The sequence below is a fragment of the Pogoniulus pusillus genome, chromosome 24, assembly GCF_015220805.1.
Source record: "Pogoniulus pusillus isolate bPogPus1 chromosome 24, bPogPus1.pri, whole genome shotgun sequence".
In the NCBI taxonomy this organism is placed as follows: Eukaryota; Metazoa; Chordata; class Aves; order Piciformes; family Lybiidae; genus Pogoniulus; species Pogoniulus pusillus.
The window spans coordinates 10330206-10350421 of NC_087287.1; the positions used below are offsets into that span (position 1 = coordinate 10330206).

General features: G+C 60.9%; 2 protein-coding genes across 5 annotated transcripts; one reads left to right on the forward strand and one right to left on the reverse strand.

Annotated features, from left to right (window-relative positions):
* Nucleotides 1–2272: 2272 nt before the first annotated feature.
* Nucleotides 2273–12958, forward strand: PKP3 (plakophilin 3). Of its 2 annotated transcripts, none has more exons than XM_064163517.1 (14): nucleotides 2273–2311; nucleotides 5201–5387; nucleotides 6415–6491; nucleotides 6688–7415; nucleotides 7876–7999; nucleotides 8149–8353; nucleotides 8576–8750; nucleotides 9022–9139; nucleotides 9402–9569; nucleotides 9923–10108; nucleotides 10379–10532; nucleotides 10957–11149; nucleotides 11595–11682; nucleotides 12003–12958. In XM_064163517.1, the coding sequence occupies exons 1-14, from the start codon at nucleotides 2273–2275 to the stop codon at nucleotides 12036–12038; spliced, it is 2478 nt and encodes an 825-aa protein (XP_064019587.1). In that variant the 3' UTR covers nucleotides 12039–12958. The 2 variants fall into 2 exon arrangements, with proteins under 2 accessions (XP_064019587.1, XP_064019586.1); XM_064163516.1 differs by lacking the exon at nucleotides 2273–2311 and adding an exon at nucleotides 5876–5916 and having other exon boundaries at nucleotides 5162–5387; nucleotides 6423–6491.
* Nucleotides 12959–13325: 367 nt separating this feature from the next.
* Nucleotides 13326–19556, reverse strand: SIGIRR (single Ig and TIR domain containing). Of its 3 annotated transcripts, none has more exons than XM_064163521.1 (11): nucleotides 19369–19556; nucleotides 18991–19249; nucleotides 16472–16607; nucleotides 16007–16193; nucleotides 15785–15915; nucleotides 15442–15582; nucleotides 15182–15325; nucleotides 15003–15105; nucleotides 14779–14929; nucleotides 14072–14252; nucleotides 13326–13931 (listed from the first exon to the last, which is right to left on the reverse strand). In XM_064163521.1, exons 3-11 carry the CDS (start codon nucleotides 16476–16478, stop codon nucleotides 13729–13731), a joined length of 1248 nt encoding a protein of 415 aa, XP_064019591.1. In that variant the 5' UTR covers nucleotides 16479–16607; nucleotides 18991–19249; nucleotides 19369–19556; the 3' UTR covers nucleotides 13326–13728. The 3 variants fall into 3 exon arrangements, with proteins under 3 accessions (XP_064019591.1, XP_064019590.1, XP_064019589.1); XM_064163520.1 differs by having other exon boundaries at nucleotides 14078–14252; nucleotides 18991–19067; nucleotides 19287–19556; XM_064163519.1 differs by having other exon boundaries at nucleotides 18991–19067; nucleotides 19287–19556.
* Between the last annotated feature and the right edge of the window lie 660 nt (nucleotides 19557–20216).

Below are 20216 nucleotides of genomic sequence, written 5' to 3' on the forward strand. Positions count from 1 at the left end.
TTCTGCCCCCTCGAAATCACTGCTGGCATCTGGTGCACCCACAAAAGGTCAGAACCCTTCTAGCAGAGCTCTGGTGGGACTGAGGAGGAGGACGGGTAGGGGGCAAGGACCCCCTCTGTTCGGCAGGGGTGGGTGGCAGCAGCAGCAGTGCAAGGAGCCCTTTGCCATGTGGTGCAGTGAGGGGGAGGCAGCAGCCGTGTTTTCAGTGCCTGGACGCATGCCCGGGCTTGCAGGCAAGCTGCTGAGCCTCCACCCTGCACCTGGGCTCCACCCGGGCACCCCACACACTGCATGGGGGGCTCAGCCCCACGCTTCCCAGGGCTGCCGAGCTGTGGAGAGAGTCACGAGCTGCTCTGCTCACTCCTGCACACCCGTGCCCCCGTGGTCACAGGGCAGCCATGCCTGCCCAAGCTCTTCCTTGCCTTCTGCCCTGGCATGGGGATGTGCCTAGCTTGCACGATCCTGGGCTCTGGCAAACCTGAAGTGTCATGAGCTGTTCCTGCTCCTCTCCCTGTCCCTGCAGCTGCCCTGGGCTGTGCCCACCATGTCCTGGCTGCTCTGCACCCAGGACCTTTCACCCTGAGAGGCCCTAGGAGAGCTTAAAGAGCCCTGGAGAGTTGCCCTGCAAAGGATTTCATTCCCCATACACATTCTGCAGGCTCTGAGCATCTGCCGGGTGCTGGTTGGAGGGTTGGGGACTCAGCCTCCTGCTTGCCAGCAGAAAACAGACACCTCTGGGGCATGGGGGGCTTTGTGCCTCCATTTCGGTGCGTGTGGTCCCAGTCTCAGCAGGCGCCGGCACTCTGCCTCCTCTCCTTGCCATGCTGCCTGCCTTTTCCAGCGCTCTGGAATTGCTTTGTTGTGGGTGAGGGCTCTGCCCGCTGTGCAGGGAGTTGGCCCCGTGGGCTCAGAAGGCATGGGCTGGGTGGGTGGCCCCGTGGTCCCCTGGGGCCACCAGCAGGATCCCCAAAACCACCTTTCCTTAGGCACAACTTTTCCAGCAGCTTCCCAACCAGGAGAGCTTGTAAAGCCGCGGGCATAGGGCTCAGCCAAAGCCAGAACTGATGCTGGAAAGTGCCACCAGTGCCACTCCTACTGGGGACACTGGTCCAGCCTTACTTTGGAGCCTGCCAACGGTGCCAGCTTAGGGTAGGGCCAGTAGCCATGTAGCCAAGGATTTTGTTGCTGTGGCCATGGCTGAGATGGGGTCACAGAACCACGTGGGGACCATGTGGACTATGAGGCACCTCCCTTGGGCCAGGTGCTGGAGCCCCTGGTGACACTGGGGTGTAGGCACATCCCCACTTTCAGGGGAGCAGCACCAGTACAGGGCGAGGCTTTGGCCAGGCAGCTCGCCCTGCCCTGAGGGGGCACTGCCAAGGTGTTGGGGCTTGTTTGGGGCGGTGGAAGCCAACATCAGCCCAAAGCAGCCTCCCTGTGGGGCTGCCTCAGCTGAGGGGCTGAGCGAGGGGCTGGAGGGGGTGAGGGCAGTATGGGAGCCTCTCCTGACACCTCCAGGTTGAGAGAGGGACAAACGTGACAACAGTGGCTGTGTGGAGGGTTCTGGGCAGCCACCTGCCCTGCACCAGGCTTTGCTGGGGGGTCACCCCTCCTTGAGCACCAGATGCGCTGTGGTGCTGGGGAAAGCAATGGCCCCCAAACTGGTTTGGCCCGTTCCGAACGCTCCCTCTCAGCTTATCTGGCTTCAAAGGGCTCCTGCTCCATCCCACGCACACAAACATGCTCCCTGTGAACCCCCGGGGGCTGGGGGAGCCCCCTGCACTCCAAGAAACGTGCCCCTCCAGCTCTGCCTCCCCTCCACCTTCTACTTTTTGTGGCACCCACACCCTCGTTGTTGCACTCATGGGTGCACCGCACTGGGGGGGCTCAAGGGGATGCAGCAGATAGGACATCTTTGACCTTGGCCATGGTAATGGTGACCAGTAGTGATTTTTCTGTACCATCAAGAAGGCAGCTGAGATGTGGCTCCAGTGCTTAGGCTGGGGCAGCTGGGATGCCCAGGCACCTCCCCGCTGGCACGCTGGCCATGCCGAGGCTTTTTGAGGAGCCACCACCAGCCCCAGGAGCAAGATCCTGGCTACGAGGCGAGCGGGTTTCGAGCGCACATGCAAAACAACGGCAAAGAGACTGGTTGGGTAAGCTCCTGGGGCGGGCCCACGCCCGCTGCACCGGCCCCGCTGCAGACGGCATCGCCCACCCCGTGCCAGGGCACCCGTGTAGCACCCAGGGGTGCACCCGCCTGCCCAGGAGTATGCTGCAGGGCAATGGCCCTCCGGGGCCACCCAACAAGGTAAGTGTCGGCCGGTTCCATGCGCGGCAGCGTGGTTGTCCCCAGTGCAGGTCCCCAGGGAAAGCTGGTGGCATATATCCTGTCACCAGTCCCCATGTGCCAGGTGGGAAGGGATGGCATGGATGCCAGATCTGGCAGCTGCCCGCTCCTGGCTAGCTTTGGGCAAGAGGCTCTTTTCTTCCTCTCTTTGTGGCTTGGTTGCCCCGGTGTGGCCCTTGGCACATGTTGGCTGTGGCCAGGCTGTGCGGCGCAGCGTCAGCCACTCCCTGCTGAAAATGCCGATGGCACCAGCAGCAGAGGGCTTCCCTGGGGACCTGCTTCTGGGGACAGGTGCTTGGAGGGTGGGAGAGGACAAGGTGCACCTGGGAGCTGGGGTCTCCCTAGGGGCAGGGCTTTGTTACCCCACAGAGGAAGGGAGATGGCTGTCTCCAGACTGGGTGTCAGTGACTGTTTAGGGACCCCTAGGATGGGTTTATTTAATCCTGTGTCACGGTGACCAGGGCCAATCCCTTCGAGAATTCCCCAGGTTTGCTCCGAAGGTGGGGATAGATGTATATATATTTTTGTTTGGTTTGGGGATTTTTTTGTTCATTTGCTGTTTTTTGAAGCATCCCAGAGTGTCCCCACTCCTAGCCAATGCCTGCCCTTGTTAAGCAGACACTTTACGAGGACAGTGCTGCCTAAGCCACCCTCCTCAAACCTTCCTCAACCCCCCTAAGTCCGCCCACGACCCCCAGTTTCCATACTTAATGCTGCAAGGCACTGTCAAACTGTGAGAATAAAGGCTTGGAAGGGAGGCAGAGTCTGGGGAGTATGGTGCTGCCAGCAGTCTTAGGGCCATCCCCAGGGGCCCTTTGTCCCTAGGCATGGAGAGGCTCTTGGGGTGTCCCCAAGCCCCTTGGTGCTTGGCATAAGGCCAGAGGGCAAGCGTTGGCTTGCCTGGGGAGCAAACCACCCTGCCTGCCTGCCTGCTCCTGGGGGGAGCCCATGATTCATCTGAGCTTGGAGGGCTGGGAGCGCCCTGCTGAGCTCTGCCAACCCTGATGCACCCTCCAGCGCTGGGTGGGTGGTACCCAGGTAGGAAAAGATAGGGGTCCTTGGGGTGTTGTACCTCGGAAAGGTCTCGTGCGATATTTAAAACCACGAAATCGCTGGACCGCTCCGCTCCCAGAGCTGGGGAGGGGCTTGTCCCTGCATCAGTCTCCAGACACAATGTGCCGGTGGCAGAAGGATTTGCAGCCCACGGGGGTTTGGGGAAGCATCAAGGCAGGGACTGTCACCCCAAAGCGCTCGCCCGCAGCTCTCGCCACCCCGCCCCGGCACTGCCCGCTGCTCCTGCTGACGGCGGCACATTCCTCGGGGACTGCCCTTCCACCCTTCTAAACCAAGCGCAGAAGCCGTCCCGGCCTTGTCACTGACGTCTCGTCTTGTCATCGCTGGGTGTCGTCAGCCCCGGCCGACTCACTGGCCAGCGGAGCTTGTGCCAGCTGGGCTGGGAGCGGTGACGCCAGGCGCTAAACCGTGGTCGCGTTGCCACGCTCAGCTTCAAGCACCCAGCGCCAGCACCGGCTTACCCTGCCCACTGCGCCGCGCTGGGGCCCGCGGGCAAACGCCCCGTGCCCGCCGGCAGGGGCAGAGCCTGAGCTCCTGGGCCTGGCTGAGAACGGGCACTGCTCTGTGCAGCAGTGAGCTGCTCAGTTAGTGAGGCAGGGGCAGCGGAGAGCAGAGGGAAGCGGCACCGTGGGGGTGGCAGGAGCCTCTCCTGGACTCCGCTGGGCGCACGGCGCCCCCCAGCCTGGCCGTGCCGGGGTCGGCCGGGGCAGCTGGCGGGTGGGGCGAGCCTAATGAGTAGCTGCGCGGTGGCAGCGGCTGAGTCACCCTGAGCCGTTCCTGCCGCGCTCAGCCTCCCCTCCCCGCACCCCCACCCCGCTCCTTGGGGTTTTTTCTAATGATTAGTGTTGTTTTTTTTCACTCCCTGCTGATTTGAAAAGCAAAGCAGGGAGGGGCACTCTTACTGCCAACTAGCCCCCTGTGCCAGAGGGGGCTGCCAGCCGTGTTGGTGGGCAGCTGAAAGAGCTGGTGCCAGCCCGGGGGATACCCCGGTGGTCCAGGGTTGCTCTAGGAGATGGCTCAGGGCTCTGAGGCTTTCTAGGGAGGCTGCCTGGGGCTTGCTTGGTGGAGCCATGTGGGGATCTAGGTCGGGGGCTCTCCTAGACGTTTGTGAGGGACTCTTCGGCTCATTGGAGGGACAATGTGGTTGTCTGTGGCTTAACGGAACAGTCATGTGGGTCTCTCTGGTTCAACAGAGAGGCAGCTGGAGTCCAAGGCTCTCTAGTGAGCGACAGAGGGAGGTCGCCTGGTGGTCTAATGGAGGTATAATGCGGGTGTCTGAGAGTCAAACTTGCCAGAGGAGCAACACGGGGGGCTGGGGCTCACTGGTGGGGCCAAGCAGGGGGCTCAGTCTCTGCAGAGTGACAGTGTCTGGATCTGGAGCTCACTGGTGGAGCTGCCCAGGTGCCTGGGTGTCAGTGGGAAGGCTGCCTGGCAAGGGTCTGTCCCTCACCAGACCACCCTGGGTCCCCCCCCAGGGGCACCTGCCCCCAGGGGCACCTGCCTCCCTCTTGGCCTCGTCCCCAGGAGGTCACCCGTGGGCACCTCTACCCGTGGCGATGACGGTGTCCCAGGGAGCCGGGTGCAGCCCTCTCCTCCCCGCCGAGGCGTGGCAGCGGCAGGGCGGGACGGGAGCCTCCCTACGGCTCTGGGAAGCCTCTGCTGCCGCCGCGCTCACCTGCGCAGGGCGGCCTCGACCTCTGAACCACCACTGCCGCCACCGCCACCGCCGCGGCCGCCATGCAGGAGACTAACACCTTCTTGCTGTCGGCCCTGCAGCCCGAGGCCGGCGTCTGCTCGCTGGCCTTGCCCTCGGACCGGCAGCTGGACGGCAGGAGCCGCGAGGCAGCGGAGGCCCAGCGCCTGCGCAGCGCCCGTGTCCAGGAGCAGGTCCGCATCCGCATGATGCTGAGGGGGCAAGCAGCCACTCGCCCCGACGGCACCGACCACGTTGATGGCAGCAGAGGTGGGAGAACCCCGCGGGGCCCCTGGGCAATCGGGTCCCAACAGGTGGTGGGAGCTGCTTGGCCAGTGTCAGGCTTTGACTCGTGCCTTGGCTTGGGGCTAGGGTCTTGCCCCAGGCCTGACTGAACCCCTACAAGTATTCCACCGAACCCCAGCAGCGGGGATGGGGGTGGCACAGCCCCAGCGTGGGCTTATTTACCTCAGCCAAGGCTGCTGCCTCGGTTTCCCCACCTGGCACTAGATGGGATCTTCACTGCGTGGCAGGGGGGTCCCCACATCCCGCTTTGGGCTAAGACTGGGAGGTTTTTCTTGCCGTGATGGATCCCTTACCTGCCCCCCCCCCAGCCTTTGAGCAGTGCTGCTGGCAGGACTCCAACCAAGCTCCTCCATTTAACGTCTGCAGCCTCCGCCCTGCTGCTTCACCCAGCCCGGGCACAGGGTTTCACCGACCCCTGATCCAAGGCACTGGGGGACCTCGGCGGTGGGAAGAGACCCCCCCACGAGCACCCCAAGGGCTGTCACAGGCTCAGGTGTGAGTCATGCTCCTGGTGCTGCTGGGGCTGGTGGTGGCCTTCCCGTCCCTGCCAGTGGCCCTGGGGCATTGGTGAGGCAAAAGGGCAGTGTGGGGTGTAGTGGAGTGGCCGAGTCCCTGCCAGGCTCCTGTTCTCAAGGTGGCAGGGCTGGGACTGGCTTTGGGGGTGCCTGGGCTGCCAATCCGGCTGTGGCAGAGGGTACCGGCTGAGCAGCCATGTTCCCGCCAAGGTGGCAATTACCCCCTCGCCGTCGGGGCATGATGAAAGGCGAGGAGGCCACCGCTTAGCACTGCCACCAACGCCTCGCTTGCTCCCTGTTGCCGGCAGGCAGGTGAAGGCAGTGTCCTCCCACTCCCTCATCCCCTTCAGTGCTGCTGGCACTGCTGTGGGGCCCAAAGGAGATGCCCCTGGGATAGGCTGGGCGGACCTTTAACCTCCAAGACCACCCCTTTGCTCCCAGGTGCTCACATTGATCCCTCTGCCCCTGTCCTGCAGGTGGTCAGTACAGCACAGCCCTGCGCTCTTCCTTCAGCTCCCGCTCCCAGAGCAATGGCTTGGAGCCCAAAGCCTCGGTATGTACAGGGCAGATTTGTCCCCCATGCTGTGCCAGTCCCCTTCACTAGTGCAGCTGGGGATGTTGGTGGCTACTGGCTGTAGCTTTGGTTGTATTGAGGGAGGCCTTGGGCTCTGTCTATTCCTGTCCCCATGGTGGGGATGGAGGAACAGGCTCACAAGCACCCCTGACCTCACCATTTTCCCCCTCCGCAGCTCTACCAGCCACTGGCCAAGAAGGACTTTGGGACACTGAAGGGCAGTGGCTGGTCCTCGCGCTCGGCGGTGGACCTCACTCCACACAAGCGGATGGCCACCATCAGCAACGGAGGCCTGGCCAAGGGCCGGGGCTATAGCACTGGCTACACCATGTCGCAGGCTGCCAACGCCTCACCGCGGCCCAACTCCTTCCATGAGCGCACCTATCGCTCGCGGCAGAACTTCGACACGCTGTCGCTGCGCTCGCTGCGCCTGGCCGATGGCCCGCTCCAGCCTCCCGCCATCACTGACGACCGCTACAGCGTCATCTCTGAGCAGCTGGACCCCATGGGGCACCGTTCCCTCTACAAGAGCCAAGGCAATGGTGGCTTCGCCCGCTCCTACACCTTCGAGAGGCAGATGAGCACCAGCTCCGCCGCCAAGGCCCCCTCTGACTGGCTGGATGGCAGCGAGGTGACCCAGAGCCGCACCATCCGCGCACCTGCCATGCGCACGCTCCAGCGCTTCCAGAGCAACAACCGCTCACGGCTCAGCACCGGCTCCTTTGGCAGCATCCAGGCGGCCTCGCAGGCAGGCATGGGCAACTCCTACATGGGGATGGTGGAGCACAGCTCCCGTGCCCCCTCTGTGCGCAGCTTGGCTGAGTCCAGCCACCACCTCCAGGACCAGCGTGCCATGGAGATGTACAATGGGCACAGCACACTGCTCAGCCACCAGTCAGGGGGGTGAGTGCCAGGGTCTAGCACCCACTTAGTCATTGTCCAACCATAGTCCCTTAGGTGGTTGAGGACAAAGTTCTCCTTCTGTAGCCTCTATCTCTTCTTGATCCAGCACCAACTTACTTCTTGTTGCCACCTTAATTGCTTGTCTGTTTGAGGGCAACCTCCTTCTCTAGCCTAGTGTTTCCTTGCTGCAGGTGATGCAGCAGGAGGAAGGAGATGTTTGGTATAATTTGGCCCTATAGTGAGGGACCTTGGTGTGTGCTGGCCTCTGAGCATGCTGTGCATGTGATCTTTATGGGTATTCAGCTAGATCCCACTGGAGTCCCTTGTCTCAAGAGCATGGTGGGGAGGGAGATGTGTGGACAGGCCTCTTCCAAGAGGCAGAACACAGCATGCTGCAGGGGTGGAGGATTCCTGTGGGCTGCTCTGCCTGGGCTCTTCCTCACCTGCATGTGGCTTCTAGGTTTGATGACATCGACTTGCCCTCTGCAGTGAAATACCTGATAGCCAGCGACCCCAACCTGCAGGTCCTGGGTGCTGCCTACCTCCAGCACAAGTGCTACAGCGACAGCAATGCCAAGAAGCAGGTGAGCACCCAGGAGCTGAAGGAGATGGGCTGTCTCCATCTCCTCTGCCATGGTGGGGTACTTTTGGGAGGGTGGAGGAGATGGAGGGAGGCCCAGATGAATTGGAGAGGGCTCTGGCATCTCAACCTACCTGGGCTGTCCCCTCCCAGGCCCGAAGCCTCCAGGCCATGCCCAAGCTGGTGAAGCTGTTCAACAGCCCCAACCAGGAGGTGCAGCGCCATGCCACGGGCGCCATGCGCAACCTCATCTACGACAATGCCGAGAACAAGCTGGCGCTGGTGGAGGAGAATGGCATCTACGAGCTCATGCGGACGCTGCGGGAGCCTGACGACGAGCTCCGCAAGAACGTCACAGGTTGGGGACAGTGCTGGGAGCGGGCAGGGGGCAGGGGCCAGGCTCCTCCACCTCTGTGGATGGCACACAGTGCCCCTGTCCTGTGAATCAACCTGGGATGACACTTTGTGTCGTCATTGCCCACTCTGTCCTGTGGCTGTCCCTGTGGTTGGCCTGGTGAGGTGAGTCAGAGTGGATGTGTTCTCCATCCCTTCCTGAGACTGAGGGCCTTGTTCTGCGCAGGGATCCTGTGGAATCTCTCCTCCAGTGACAACCTGAAGGATCGCCTGGCACGGGACACACTGGAGCAGCTCACAGACCTGGTCCTGGTTCCTCTCTCTGGGCTGGGTGGTTCAGGTGTCATCCAGCAGAACCCTTCAGAGGCAGAGATCTTCTACAACTCGACAGGATTCCTCAGGTACCTGCTTCATGCCAGCTCTCGACCTCCCACTGTGTGTCAAGTTTTAGGTGGAGGAAGAGACACCACTGGTGCTGTACGCACAGAGCAAGGTCTGGGAGGCTCATTCCTGGGGTCCCCATCCCTTGCAGCACTTGTGTATCAAGGCTAAGTCTGGCATCCCCATGGGAGAGGCCTTATCTGGCCTCCCCATGGTGGTGCCATGTGGCAGGAGAGAGGTGTCTGTGGGGAAGATCCCTTTTGCTGCAATGGTCTCATGTTCTATGTGCAGGAATCTCAGCTCTGCCAGCCAGCAGACACGGCAGAAGATGCGTGAGTGCCATGGGCTGGTGGACTCTATGATCCACTATGTGAACAGCTCTCTGGAAGTGGGCAAGTCAGAGGACAAGGTGAGCCCTGGGAGTTGGGTGCTGACAGGGTTTGGGTGCTCTCAGGAGTCCTGGTCCCTCCCTCCTGGTGGCCAAATGAATGTGATGGTGGGAAAACCAGTCTGGTTCCTTCTGGTCTTGCTGGGCACCAAGGAGCACCACTGATGTTATGGGGGTTACTCTGGCCACGGAGCCCCGCGGGATTGTGCCCTAGGGTATGTGTCAGCTGGAGATGCCCTAGTAGATGGTACAAGGACTGACAGCCTCACGTCCCCTCTCTCAGAGTGTGGAGAATGCTGTCTGCGTCCTGCGCAACCTCTCCTACCGCCTGTACGATGAGATGCCCCCATCCTCCCTCCAGCGCCTGGAAGGTCACCGGAGGAACCAGAGTGGCACGGTGACAGGGGAGCTGGTGGGCTGCTTCAGCCCCCAAAGCAAGAAAGCACGAGAGGTGGGTGGCTGGGCAGTGGTGGGCACTGAGATGGCTGCGTCACATGGGGCGGAGTTGGCACCAGGAGGCAGCTGGTGGTGAAGGTGATGCTGGGGTGGAGGTGGATGCTGGCCTCACCTGAAGGGTGGGACACATGAGTGAACTCAGCAGAGGGTGAATCAGGTGTGTGGGGTGAATCAGGGTGTTGAGCTCCCACTTTGCCATGCCAAGGGGCAGGACCCACTCAGGGTGACCTGACAGGTCCCTCCAGCCTCCAAATGGTTGAGGCACATGGGAAAAAGGGGACACCTGCAGCAGGGGATGCTGCAGAGGAGTCAGCTACAAGTCTAACAATGCTACCCCCATCCCCACAGCACTACCTGAATGCAGACATTGTCACCTTCACGGAGGTCTCAAAGGACCCCAAGGGCATGGAGTGGCTCTGGAACCCCCAGATCGTGGGCATTTACAACCGGCTGCTGCAGCGCTGCGAGCTCAACAAGCACACGACGGAGGCAGCCTCGGGTGCCCTGCAGAACATCACTGCTGGGGACCGCAGGGTGAGGCACGCAAGGGGAACATCCCCAGGGCCTGCCCTCTCTTGCCCGCTCATCCCCACCACCTTGACCAAGCACAGCTGTGCCCAGGGAGGGGATACAGCTCCTTCGGGATTGGCACCAGTCCTTACTGGGTGGTGGCCATGCTACTCACCACCTGGGCATGGGTCATCCTGAGCTGGCTCTGTTGAGCAAGAGGAGGAGGAGGAGTGGGAAGAGGAAGAGGTTTATGGGTCTCTCTAGGCTGTCTCCAAGCGGGTGTTTGCCTTGCAGTGGGCGGGCGTGCTGAGCCGTCTGGCCCTGGAGCAGGAGCGCATCCTGAACCCTGTGCTGGACCGCGTCCGCACCGCCGACCACCACCAGCTGCGCTCCCTCACCGGCCTCATCCGCAACCTGTCCCGCCACGCCCGCAACAAGGACGAGATGTGTGAGTGCTGGGCAGGAGGAGCACCACTGATGCCTTCCACCTGCTGCCTCCTTGTTCTGGCCTCCACATATCTCCATCCACATTTCAGGACCTTCCTGCCTGCTGCATCCCTGCTCACAGCTGAGCATGTGGAGGCAGCTCCATCCCCTGCCCCAGTAACCAAACACCCACCAGGCCCTGTGCTCTGCCTCCACCTTACCATCTCACCTGACTTTTCCCTCAGCACCCAATTCCTCTCCCAGGTGCCAGGGACTCTCAGCAGATTCCAAAGGTCTTGAGGGTGTCCCTGGGGCTGCCCCACAGGTCCTTAGCAGGACCCTCTGCCCCCAGCATTGTCCCTGGGAGGCTGCAATGTTCTTCTCCAGGCTGTTAGGTGTCTCCTGAGTCTTGTCACCAGTACTGATGTGCTGCTTTTACCCACCAGCAACCAAGGTGGTCAGCCACTTGATCGAGAAGCTGCCAGGGAGCGTTGGGGACAAGGCACCGCCTGCTGATGTCATTGTGAACATCATCGCGGTCCTCAATAACCTGGTGGTGGAGAGCCCCATGGCTGCTCGTGACATCGTCTACTTTGATGGCCTCAGGAAGCTCTTCTACATCAAGAAGAGAAGAGACAGGTGGGAGCTTGCTCTCTGCTTTGCTGTCCCAGCTCAGTCCTGGAATCCAGTCCTGGGATCCCTTTCCTTCCTTGGTCCAGTGGAAGAGGGTCACAACCAGCCTCCCTTCCTAAGGCTTGGTTTTGGGAGTTCCCAGACCAGCTTGGAGTGGACTCATGGCCACCTTCCAGTCCTTTGCCACCTCCTTAGGATACCACATCAGCAGGCTGGCCATTGCTGCAGCCACCTTCTTCCCATCTGGGTACTTCTCACCTTTCCTGCCACAAACATGTGCCACCCTGCCCATTGTGGTGGGCTCCAGACTACAGTCTTCAGCCTCTTTCCACCAGCATTAAGAGTTCTCAGCTCCCTGGGCCCATCTAGGGTGGTATTCTCAGGCTGGCTGATGGGCTCCATTCCATGTCCAGCAGTACCCAAAACTCATTGCCTCATGTCCTTGTTCCAGTCCGGACCATGAGAAGTCCTCTAGAGCAGCAGCCAGCCTCCTGGGCAACATGTGGCAATACACCAAGCTCCACCGGGACTTCAAGATGGTATGTGCCACCCCCTGGTGCCTTCTCCAGCTGGTGGAATGCTGGGATGGAGTCAAGGCCAGGGGCTTCACCTTAGAAAGCCACCTCACTCTAGTGCTTCCAGGACTGGGACAGGCCTGAAGGGGTGGGGATATCCCCAGAGCATTGTCCCAGTGGTGGCAGCCACAGCAGTGGGGTGGGGACAGCGTGGCCATTGGTGCCAGGGCAGAGTGGATTTGTGTGGCGCTGCCAGTACCCAGGAAGGTGTGGGCAGGGTGTCCTTTGCAGGAGTGGTGGCAGCGCTGGTGCCACCTGTATGACGGGTGCCTGTCTCCTTGCAGAAGGGGTACCGGAAGGAGGACTTCCTTGGCCTGTGAGGACACCCCCAGGAGCCAGACTCTCCTCACCGGGATGTGCCCCGGGGAGGCTGCTCACTGCCTGACCTCTGCTCTCTAGCTCTGTAGTCCCCACCGTGCCCCTCATGCCTCCCCCTCTGCTGGGCACTCCCCTTCCCTGGGCAGGGGACACTCATCCATAAAGCCAGCAACTGCTCCTGGCTCCACTGGGACCCTGCTGGGGAGCTGGAGCTGTGGGGTGTTTGGGATGCTCCTGCAACGTGACGCTGGTGGGGAGGGGGCTTCTGAGGGCACCCAGCTCAGCTCCCCCAGTTGCGGCATGCTGGGGGCTGGTGCCACCGTGTTGGTGTGGGGTGCACCGTGGGTTACATGCGCTCTGCCCTGGCTGGGCATGGGGCTTTGCATATCTCAGGAGGGTTCTGGGAGGTCTGAGGTAGCTCACCAAAATTTTACAGGGCTGTAAGGAGGTGGGAAGCAGAGACAGGGTGCTGAGTGCCCCCTTTGCCCAGGGGTGGGGTGAGGAGTGTGATTGAAGAGGCCCATGCCCTCACTCTAGCCAGGGGACCTCCAAGCCATACTGTCCCCATCCTTAAACCCTGCAGGGATGTCCCAGTGCAGGCAGGGCCACCAGTGCCACTCCCAGCCTACTGCTCTGCTCAGCACTAGGCCAGCTGGTGCCAGGTAAGCAGGATTTGGGCAGGGCCAGGTGGCTACTGTTGGCTGGGCAGCGTCTCCCTGCAGGGTGGGGAGATGCCCTTGTGCCCTCACTGCTAGACATGGCTGTGCAGGCAAGGCAGCAGGTCTGAAGCTCTCCCTGCTGAGATGGTGGCTGAGCTGGGGCATGTGGGTGGGCTGTGAGGGGCTTTGGTCTGCTGGTGGTTTGAGGGGAGATGCTGTGCTTGAGGGGCATCACGTACCTCACCTGGGAAACAGGGTAGAGTAGGTAGAGGGGAGGGAGGGTGGGGGACACCGGGTGGCACTGCTAGGAGGGGCCACATCCAGGGCTGGTGTGGACCTCTCGGTGTGCTGGCGCCCGATGTGGTCCAGGCTGGGGGGGTCTCAGTGTACAACCTGCCTGCCCCTGTGTGTCCCCGAAATAAAGGCCTTGAACGATGCCTGCTTGTCTCCGTGCTCGGCTGGCACTGAGGAGGGGAGGAGAGTGACACACAGCTCACCCTGCAGTGCCACCCTGCTTGCTGTGCCTGGGCATTGCTCCTAGTCACCTTGGTGGGGATGAGATGTGGTACTGCCTGTGGTATGGGGAGACTCACCAGTGGCACCTATGTCCCTGCAGATAGACAACACCCGCTTGGTGCAACAGCATTTTATTGCCACGGGGCTTTCCATGGCTGAGAAGGTACCACAGCTGCTGCCACTGGGCATTTCCTGGCTCCTGAGCCAGTGGGACTGGGGCATGTTGCTTCTTGGGGAGCATCACCCATCCCACTGCTTGTCCATCGTGCAGGACAAATGTCCAAATGTCCCTTGGGCCCACGGGGAGGGGAAAGGTCCAGCACCCACGGGTGCCCAGGCTCTACAAGCAGGTCATGGTTTTCTACTACAGAGCATCCAGCCAGGAGCCAGCTTCTGTCTCTGCCATCAAGATTTTGGCTTCGTTCCCACCGTAAGGCTCAGGCTCCTCTGAGCACAATCTGGGTCTGTGTGGCCCTGCAGGGACGGGGACACTGACTTTGCCAGCCCATGGCTCTTCTCAGATGTCATCCTCTGTCACCAGGCAGTAGAAGTCCGTGCGGGCACCGTAGTTGCGCGATCCCAGGTCGGAGACATCGATCTCCAGTCTCTGGCCGTCCCTCAGCTGCGTGTCCTCTGCTGCGCCTGCAGCCGACGCCATGGGAGCTCTGGGGCCACTGATGCGAGGAGGTGGGGCGCTTCTGAAGATGCCCCCACGGAGGCCTGGAAGGAGCAGGGAAATGGGTTTGAGTGAGTAAGGGGCTAAATCTAGCCTGTCTGCCATGGCAGGTTGAAGCAAAGCCCAAAAGTGACCTCCAGTGTACATCTAGTCCCCCCTAGGAGAAGGAACAAGTGACAAAGACCTGTACCGAGGTCCCCATCGGGGTGGAGGTCTCCTCCACTGTCGAGGTAGCTGCTGTGCAGTATCAGCATTGGGTCCTTGTCCTCCTGCAGCTGGGTCTGTGGGTCACTCATGGTCCCCTGGAAGGACACCTTGCGAGGCAAGGCCAGGCACAGCTCTTTCCAGAAGTCCGATGATGGGGTCTGCATGGGGCAAGGAGAAGATGAGCCATGCTGGGACCACTGTGAAGCCCTGCACAGGACTGGGGAAGGCTTTGTGGAGCACAGCTCTCTCCTGCCGGCTCTGGGAGCTGAGCCAAGGCATGAGCTGTGCTCCTGCCGTGGCAGCGAGCCTGTGCCGGCAGAGAAACCGGCCTGACCTGCTCCTGAGGGCTCCAGCTCCCAGCCTGGCCCCAAAATGGCCGGAGCAGCCATGGGGCAAAGCTTCGCCCTTGGAGCTGAGGTTTCAGCCTGGCACCTCAGCCTAGGGAAAGCTTAGAGTGGCATGGGGTTCACGGTGGTGCACATCTGGGGAGTGGGCACCCAGCTCTAGGGTTGGTTTGGTTGGGGTTTTTTAAGGTGCCTTTAAAAGAGGACTGCCCTAACCTGCTTTGCAGGAGCTCTGAAGCACTGGAAGCAGCCCCAGAGTGTCTCAGGGAGGCTGACACAAAATAGGGCAGTGGGGATGGAGATGGAGTGCCAGCAGGACAGAGTGCTGGTCAGCTCTCACCATGGAGCCAGCTCTCCACACCAGCAAGGTCACCATGCTCCGGTGCTGCTTCAGCAGGCTGATGGCAGGGTGGGTGATCTCTCGGTACTGGCTCTCGAAGACGATGAAGATAGGTTTCTTGGAAAGCTCCAGCAGCCTCCAGAGCCCTTCCCTGCGAGACAGGTGTTTGGCAGGAGTGGGAAGACCTTGCCAGCATCTTGGGAGGAGACTGGAGCTGCTCCTACCTGAAGCTGCTGTTGCACCAGTCTTGCTCCAGGTACGCAACGGAGAGCACCACGATAAGACGCCGGCACCGGCTCACGTTCATGATGAGGTCAGCTGATGGCTCTGCAGGCACAGGCATGTAAAGCCCCTGGTGCTGATGCCACCCCTCTGCCTCACCCCACATGGGTCTAGTACCCACCTGAGTTGGGCAGGATGGTTTGCTCATCCAGGAAGAGCTTGTAGCCATAGCGGTTCTCCAGCTGTGGCTTCACAATGAAGTTGACAAACTTTCTGTCGTTGGGGCTGGCGGCGTGGGAGACGTAGGCGTCGTACAGCTTCCCATCTGGGGGCAACCATGGAGAAAGGGGACTATGATGCTGGGGAGGGCTCTGCATCTTGGCCCAGAGGAGGCTTCCCCTAAGGTGAGCACCAGCTCTGTGCCCATCCCTAGCAGCTCACCATTGATCTCCAGCTCGCCGTAGTGGTTTCGGTACCAGAGGAGCACGCTCAGGCGGCATCTGACATAGAGCCCAGCCAGAAGCATCAGGAGTGCCAGGACCAGCAGGGCTGCCAGCACTGCGGGCACGTGCCCTGCCACTTCTGCAAGGACAGGCAAGGGCACGGTGAGTGTGGCTGATGGTCCAGCATGTCTATGATGTAGGTTTGCACCTTGTGCACCACCCTGGGAGAGGTAGCGATGCCCCAACACCCGCTTTGGTGACCCCCATAGGGCTGCTGTTCCACCCCTAGCAAGTAGGCCCTCCTTGGAGGTGTCCCTTCTCTGGCCCAAACACCTCCCTACCCGCTCGCCGCAGGGTGAAGGTGGCCGTGGCATTGCTGACCCAGCAGGCGAACACCCCAAAGTCGGCATCGTGCGTGAGGTTGAGCTGCAGGATGCTGCTGAGGAGACGCTCCGAGGCATTTGGTGCCAGCCTGGGGGAAGATGAGGCCACTGTGGGTTGGCTGATGAGGTGACCCACCCTGACAGAGAGATGGACAGACATACCCTAGCATGGCTCCTTACCAGGTAGTGTCCTGGCTGCTCGCATTGCCCAGCCACTGCCCATCTTTGGTCCATGCTGGGACAGGCTGGCAGCGCTCGGCAGCTGCCCAGTGCACAGTGCAGTTCAGCTCTACCTGGCTCCCCAGTGCCAGATCCAGCGTCTCGTTGGTGGCTGGGATAAGGATTCTGGGGGGCACACTGCAAAGATCTGGGAGCAGAGTGAAAGGAGGTTTCAAATGGGAAAGCTGATGCAGCTCCCAGCTGGGGGGGTGGTGACTGTGGTGGCTTCCCTGGAAAAACGAGTTCTGCCACAGGGGTCTGGCAGGAGTGGTGCTTGCAGCAGCTTTGCAGCAGGCTGGTTCCTGGGGCTGGGATGGACCCTTGCCTGCCCTTACAAGCCAAAGCTGGAGCAGGTACCTGGACCCCCTGCCAGCAAAGGGACCTTCCTGGCTGGAAAGAGGTGAAAGTGTAAATTTTGGAACCTACCTGCCATGGCGTGCTCCGGCGACTGGTGGGGGAGCTGCTGGCAGCACTGCAGGCCACCCCTGGCAGGAGGGCCCCCAGCGGCTCGGTGTCTTCCGGGGGACAAAGTCCAGCTGCAGTTGTGGCAGGGCGGGCTGGGCTGGAACGGGTCAGAAATGGCTCCATGGGTGCGGGCTGCTTCAGGCTGGGCCAGAACAGGGAGCACTCCAGAAGCCCCCATTGCTTCCCACTGAGACTGGGGTTAGGGGGTGGCAGGTGCCATGCTGGGGTAAAGCCAAGGCCGTGAACTGCCCATGGCTTAGTGGCCGGCATTTCACCTGCCCTCTCTGCACAGCACTTCCTTGCTGGCTTTTGTGACCATGAGCTGGGAGAGAGATGATTAATGACCAACGGGTGGCTGCAGGACATTACAGTTGTGTCCCCGAGTCCAGCAGAGGCCAGCCAGGGGAGCAAGCCCTGGCTGTAGCTCGACCGTGGGCTGTGCAGCACCTTCCCATGAAAGCTTGGGGAGCTCCCCCCCTGGCTGTGGTTAGGGGGCTCTGCATGACCCCCTTTCATGCTACCACCACCCCGCCTTGCCTGCAGTGCTGCCTCCAGCCCGACGTGCCTGATGAAATTGCTAATTAACCAGGGGTGGTTTATTTATAGCTATGCAGGCTTCCTCCTGCCTAGCGCTGAGCCGAGCCAAGCTGGCACAGTGTGCTGCTACCCCACAGCCATGCCCAGGGACAGGCACACCCCCCTGACACGCCACACGTGTGGGCAAGTGGGGAGAGCCAGGATGGTGCGTGGGGACCAAGTGGCCTGTCCCCCTACTGCCATCACAGAACTGGTGGCAGTGCCACTGCAATTGCCCCATGGGCAGAGGGACAAGAGGACATCTCGTGCCCACTGATGAATTGCAGCAGCACAAAGGGGCACCGAGAGCTAAAGGTGAAGCAGAGCTTGGGACTGGGGTCATAGAATTGGAGTTGTTTAGGCTAGAGAAGGCCTTCAACTGGAGTCCAACCATTACCCCAGCAATTCCAGGGCACCACCAAACCATGTCCTTCAGAAACACATCTCCAGGGCTTTGAAATCCCTCCAGGGATGGGGATTCCACCACTGCTGTGGGCAGCCTGGGCCAGGCCTTGATAATCCTCAGGTAGAAGAAATTGTTCTTCACATCCAATCTAAACCTCAGCTTGAGATGTTTCCTCTTGTCCTGTCACTTGTTCCCTAGGAGAAGAGACCAACCCCCACCTCACTCCAGCCTCCTTGCAGGGAGCCAGAAGATCTCCCCTTCGTCTCCTTTTTTCCCCAGGCTCAACTGCCCCAGGTCCCTCAGCTGCTCCTCACGAGCCCTGTTCTCCAGACTGTTTGCCAGCCTTGTTGCCCTTCTCTGGATGTGCCACAGCACCTCAATGTCCTTGGAGCAAGGGCCCCCACGCCGATGCCAGATCCGAGGTTCAGCCCCAGCAGCACTGATTGTTCCGCTCACAGTGCCCCGCAGAGCCCCGCTGCGGGCGCCGTGTCCCCTTGGGGCTGGTGTGGGAATAACAAGGATATCTGGATGCTGGCTGCTGCAAGGCAGCGTGACCGTAAACAGCCAGCAGAATGCTGGGGCCAGGAGGGAGAAAAATCTCTCTTAGGTGCCTCTTTCCCCAGAGCCTCATCGCTCTCAGCTGCAGACTGGTTTTGGGTAGGAGCAGGGTTGTGGAGGGTGGGCTGGTCCCTGGAGAGGCCATGTCTGCTGGTGGAACATGGGAGGGGGTCTGTGGGCAGCCCTGCCATGAGCAGCCACGGAGGCACCTTGCTTCCCTTTGGCACAGCTGCCCTTAGAACCAGGTGTGAGGTGAAGCCACAGGTCAGGGTACCTGCGGGACAGGTAAAAGGTGTACAGCTTGGGCAGCTGCAAGGTGATTTATGCCTCAAGTATTAACTGAGCTTCTCCATGACTCAGATGGACAAGTAAGGGCTGGAGAAGCCAGCTCTGCTCAGTCCTGCTCAGGTAGGTCACTCATACAGAGTCTCACTTTGATGGGCAGAAATGAGGAAGCCCTGACAAGTTGCAGCCTGGCCAGAGAGGTGAGGGAGGCCCTCAGCACCTCCCCGGCCCCATGGAGCCCCTCTGCTCTGGGGCACAAAATGGCAATGGATGCCCAAAGGGTGGGTAGGTGCCAGGGCTGCTGTCTGTGAAGGAGAAGAGCACAGGAGACTGGGCAGCAGCATGCTCGTTGTTCCTGCATCTTGAGGTTGGGGGCACCCCAGTTTTGTGGAGCTCCAAGTGTGGCAGAGAACGCTGCAAGGTGGAAAGCGAGGGTCAGGCTGCAGCATTCCCTGGAGCAGGGCTACAGGGCAAGCAAGGCAGGCATGTGGGCTGCAGGGCGGGCAGTGCTGAAAGGGAATGTGGGTCCAGGGAGCCAGGGGAGTAGCAAGGCTGGTGGGGAGAGGGAAAACCCTGAAGAGCCTGGCTCAGACCCTGCTGAACCTGGCTGGAACGGCAGCGACATGGAAAGGGGACGAAGGAGAGTGGCATTTACCTGTGGAGCTTCCTGGTGCCCTGGCTGCAGGCTTCCTGCCAGCCACCTCCCTCCTGCGCGGCTCCAGACGACTCGACCTGCCAGATCAGTGCTTGGGTTTTCTCTTTTTTTTGGGTCTTTTCAATAATGTATTTATTTTTCTCCCTCCCCAGTTCAGCCCCTGCCCTTCGCCACCCCAATCACGGGGCGCCAGGCCTGCAGGAGGGGGTTGGCTGTCCCTCCCTCGCTCCTCCTGCTCCACCTCCACCTCCACCTGAACCTGTGGAAGAGGAAAAAGAAAACAAAACAAAACCAACCAACTCCGGCTTTTGGGGAGGGAAAAAGAAAGGGGGGAGGAGGGGGAGAGAGAGATAAAAAAGGAGGGGGAAAGCAACCCACCCATCCTGCCAGGTGCATGCAGTTTGCACAAGGCTCTCCAGGCTGAGGAGGGAACCTGCCCTGCTCTCCATGTCTGGAAAAGCCCACGGAGTTGTCAAGACAGGATGAAACCTGCACCCGGAGCCCTCCCCACCGGTATTACCGGCTCTCCGGGCCCTGGGGACATCCAGGGGCTCGACAGGAGCATGCCCTGGGGACTTGGGGGTGTCTGCTCAGTGCAGTGCTGCGGGGAGAGCCCAACTGGGAACATGGTTTGCTGAGCACCAGCAAACTCGGTACTCTCAGGCTTTCTTCAGGTGAGTCACTGGCGGAGGGAGGGGGGGGGGGGGGGGGAGGGGAGGCGAGGCTGGGCAGCCATGCCTGGGGGCATCTTGGGGTCTGCTGTTGGTTTCCTTCTCCTCCATGATTTGAAAAGCCTCTTTGCAAGGTGAGGGTGGTGCCACGGGGTGGTTCCTCCAGCTGGTGCTGGCTGCAGGGAGCTGGGTCCAGCTCTGGCCACTGGCGGGTAGATGGAGATCGCTGTCAATAATTACCAAGGCGGTGATTAGATCCCCGGCGCGCCCCGGGCAGAGGCTGCATTCTTAGCAGCGGCACCGTCTGCGCTGCAGCCAGTCTGAGCTGGTGCAAGAGCAACACTGGCCTGCCCCCCAGCCTCTGAGCAGGCAAAACACTGGCCAGCACATGGTTTAGGGCAAAAAAGTGCTGTAAATAAGCGATTTTTCCTCTTGCAAAGCCCCGGCTATAGTAGGATTAGAGGTTTAGAGACGGCACTGAGGTCCTGGTACCTTCACCAGGTTGAACCGTGGGGGCTCCCCCATCCTGCACTGAGGCTGGGCTGGGTAAACGCC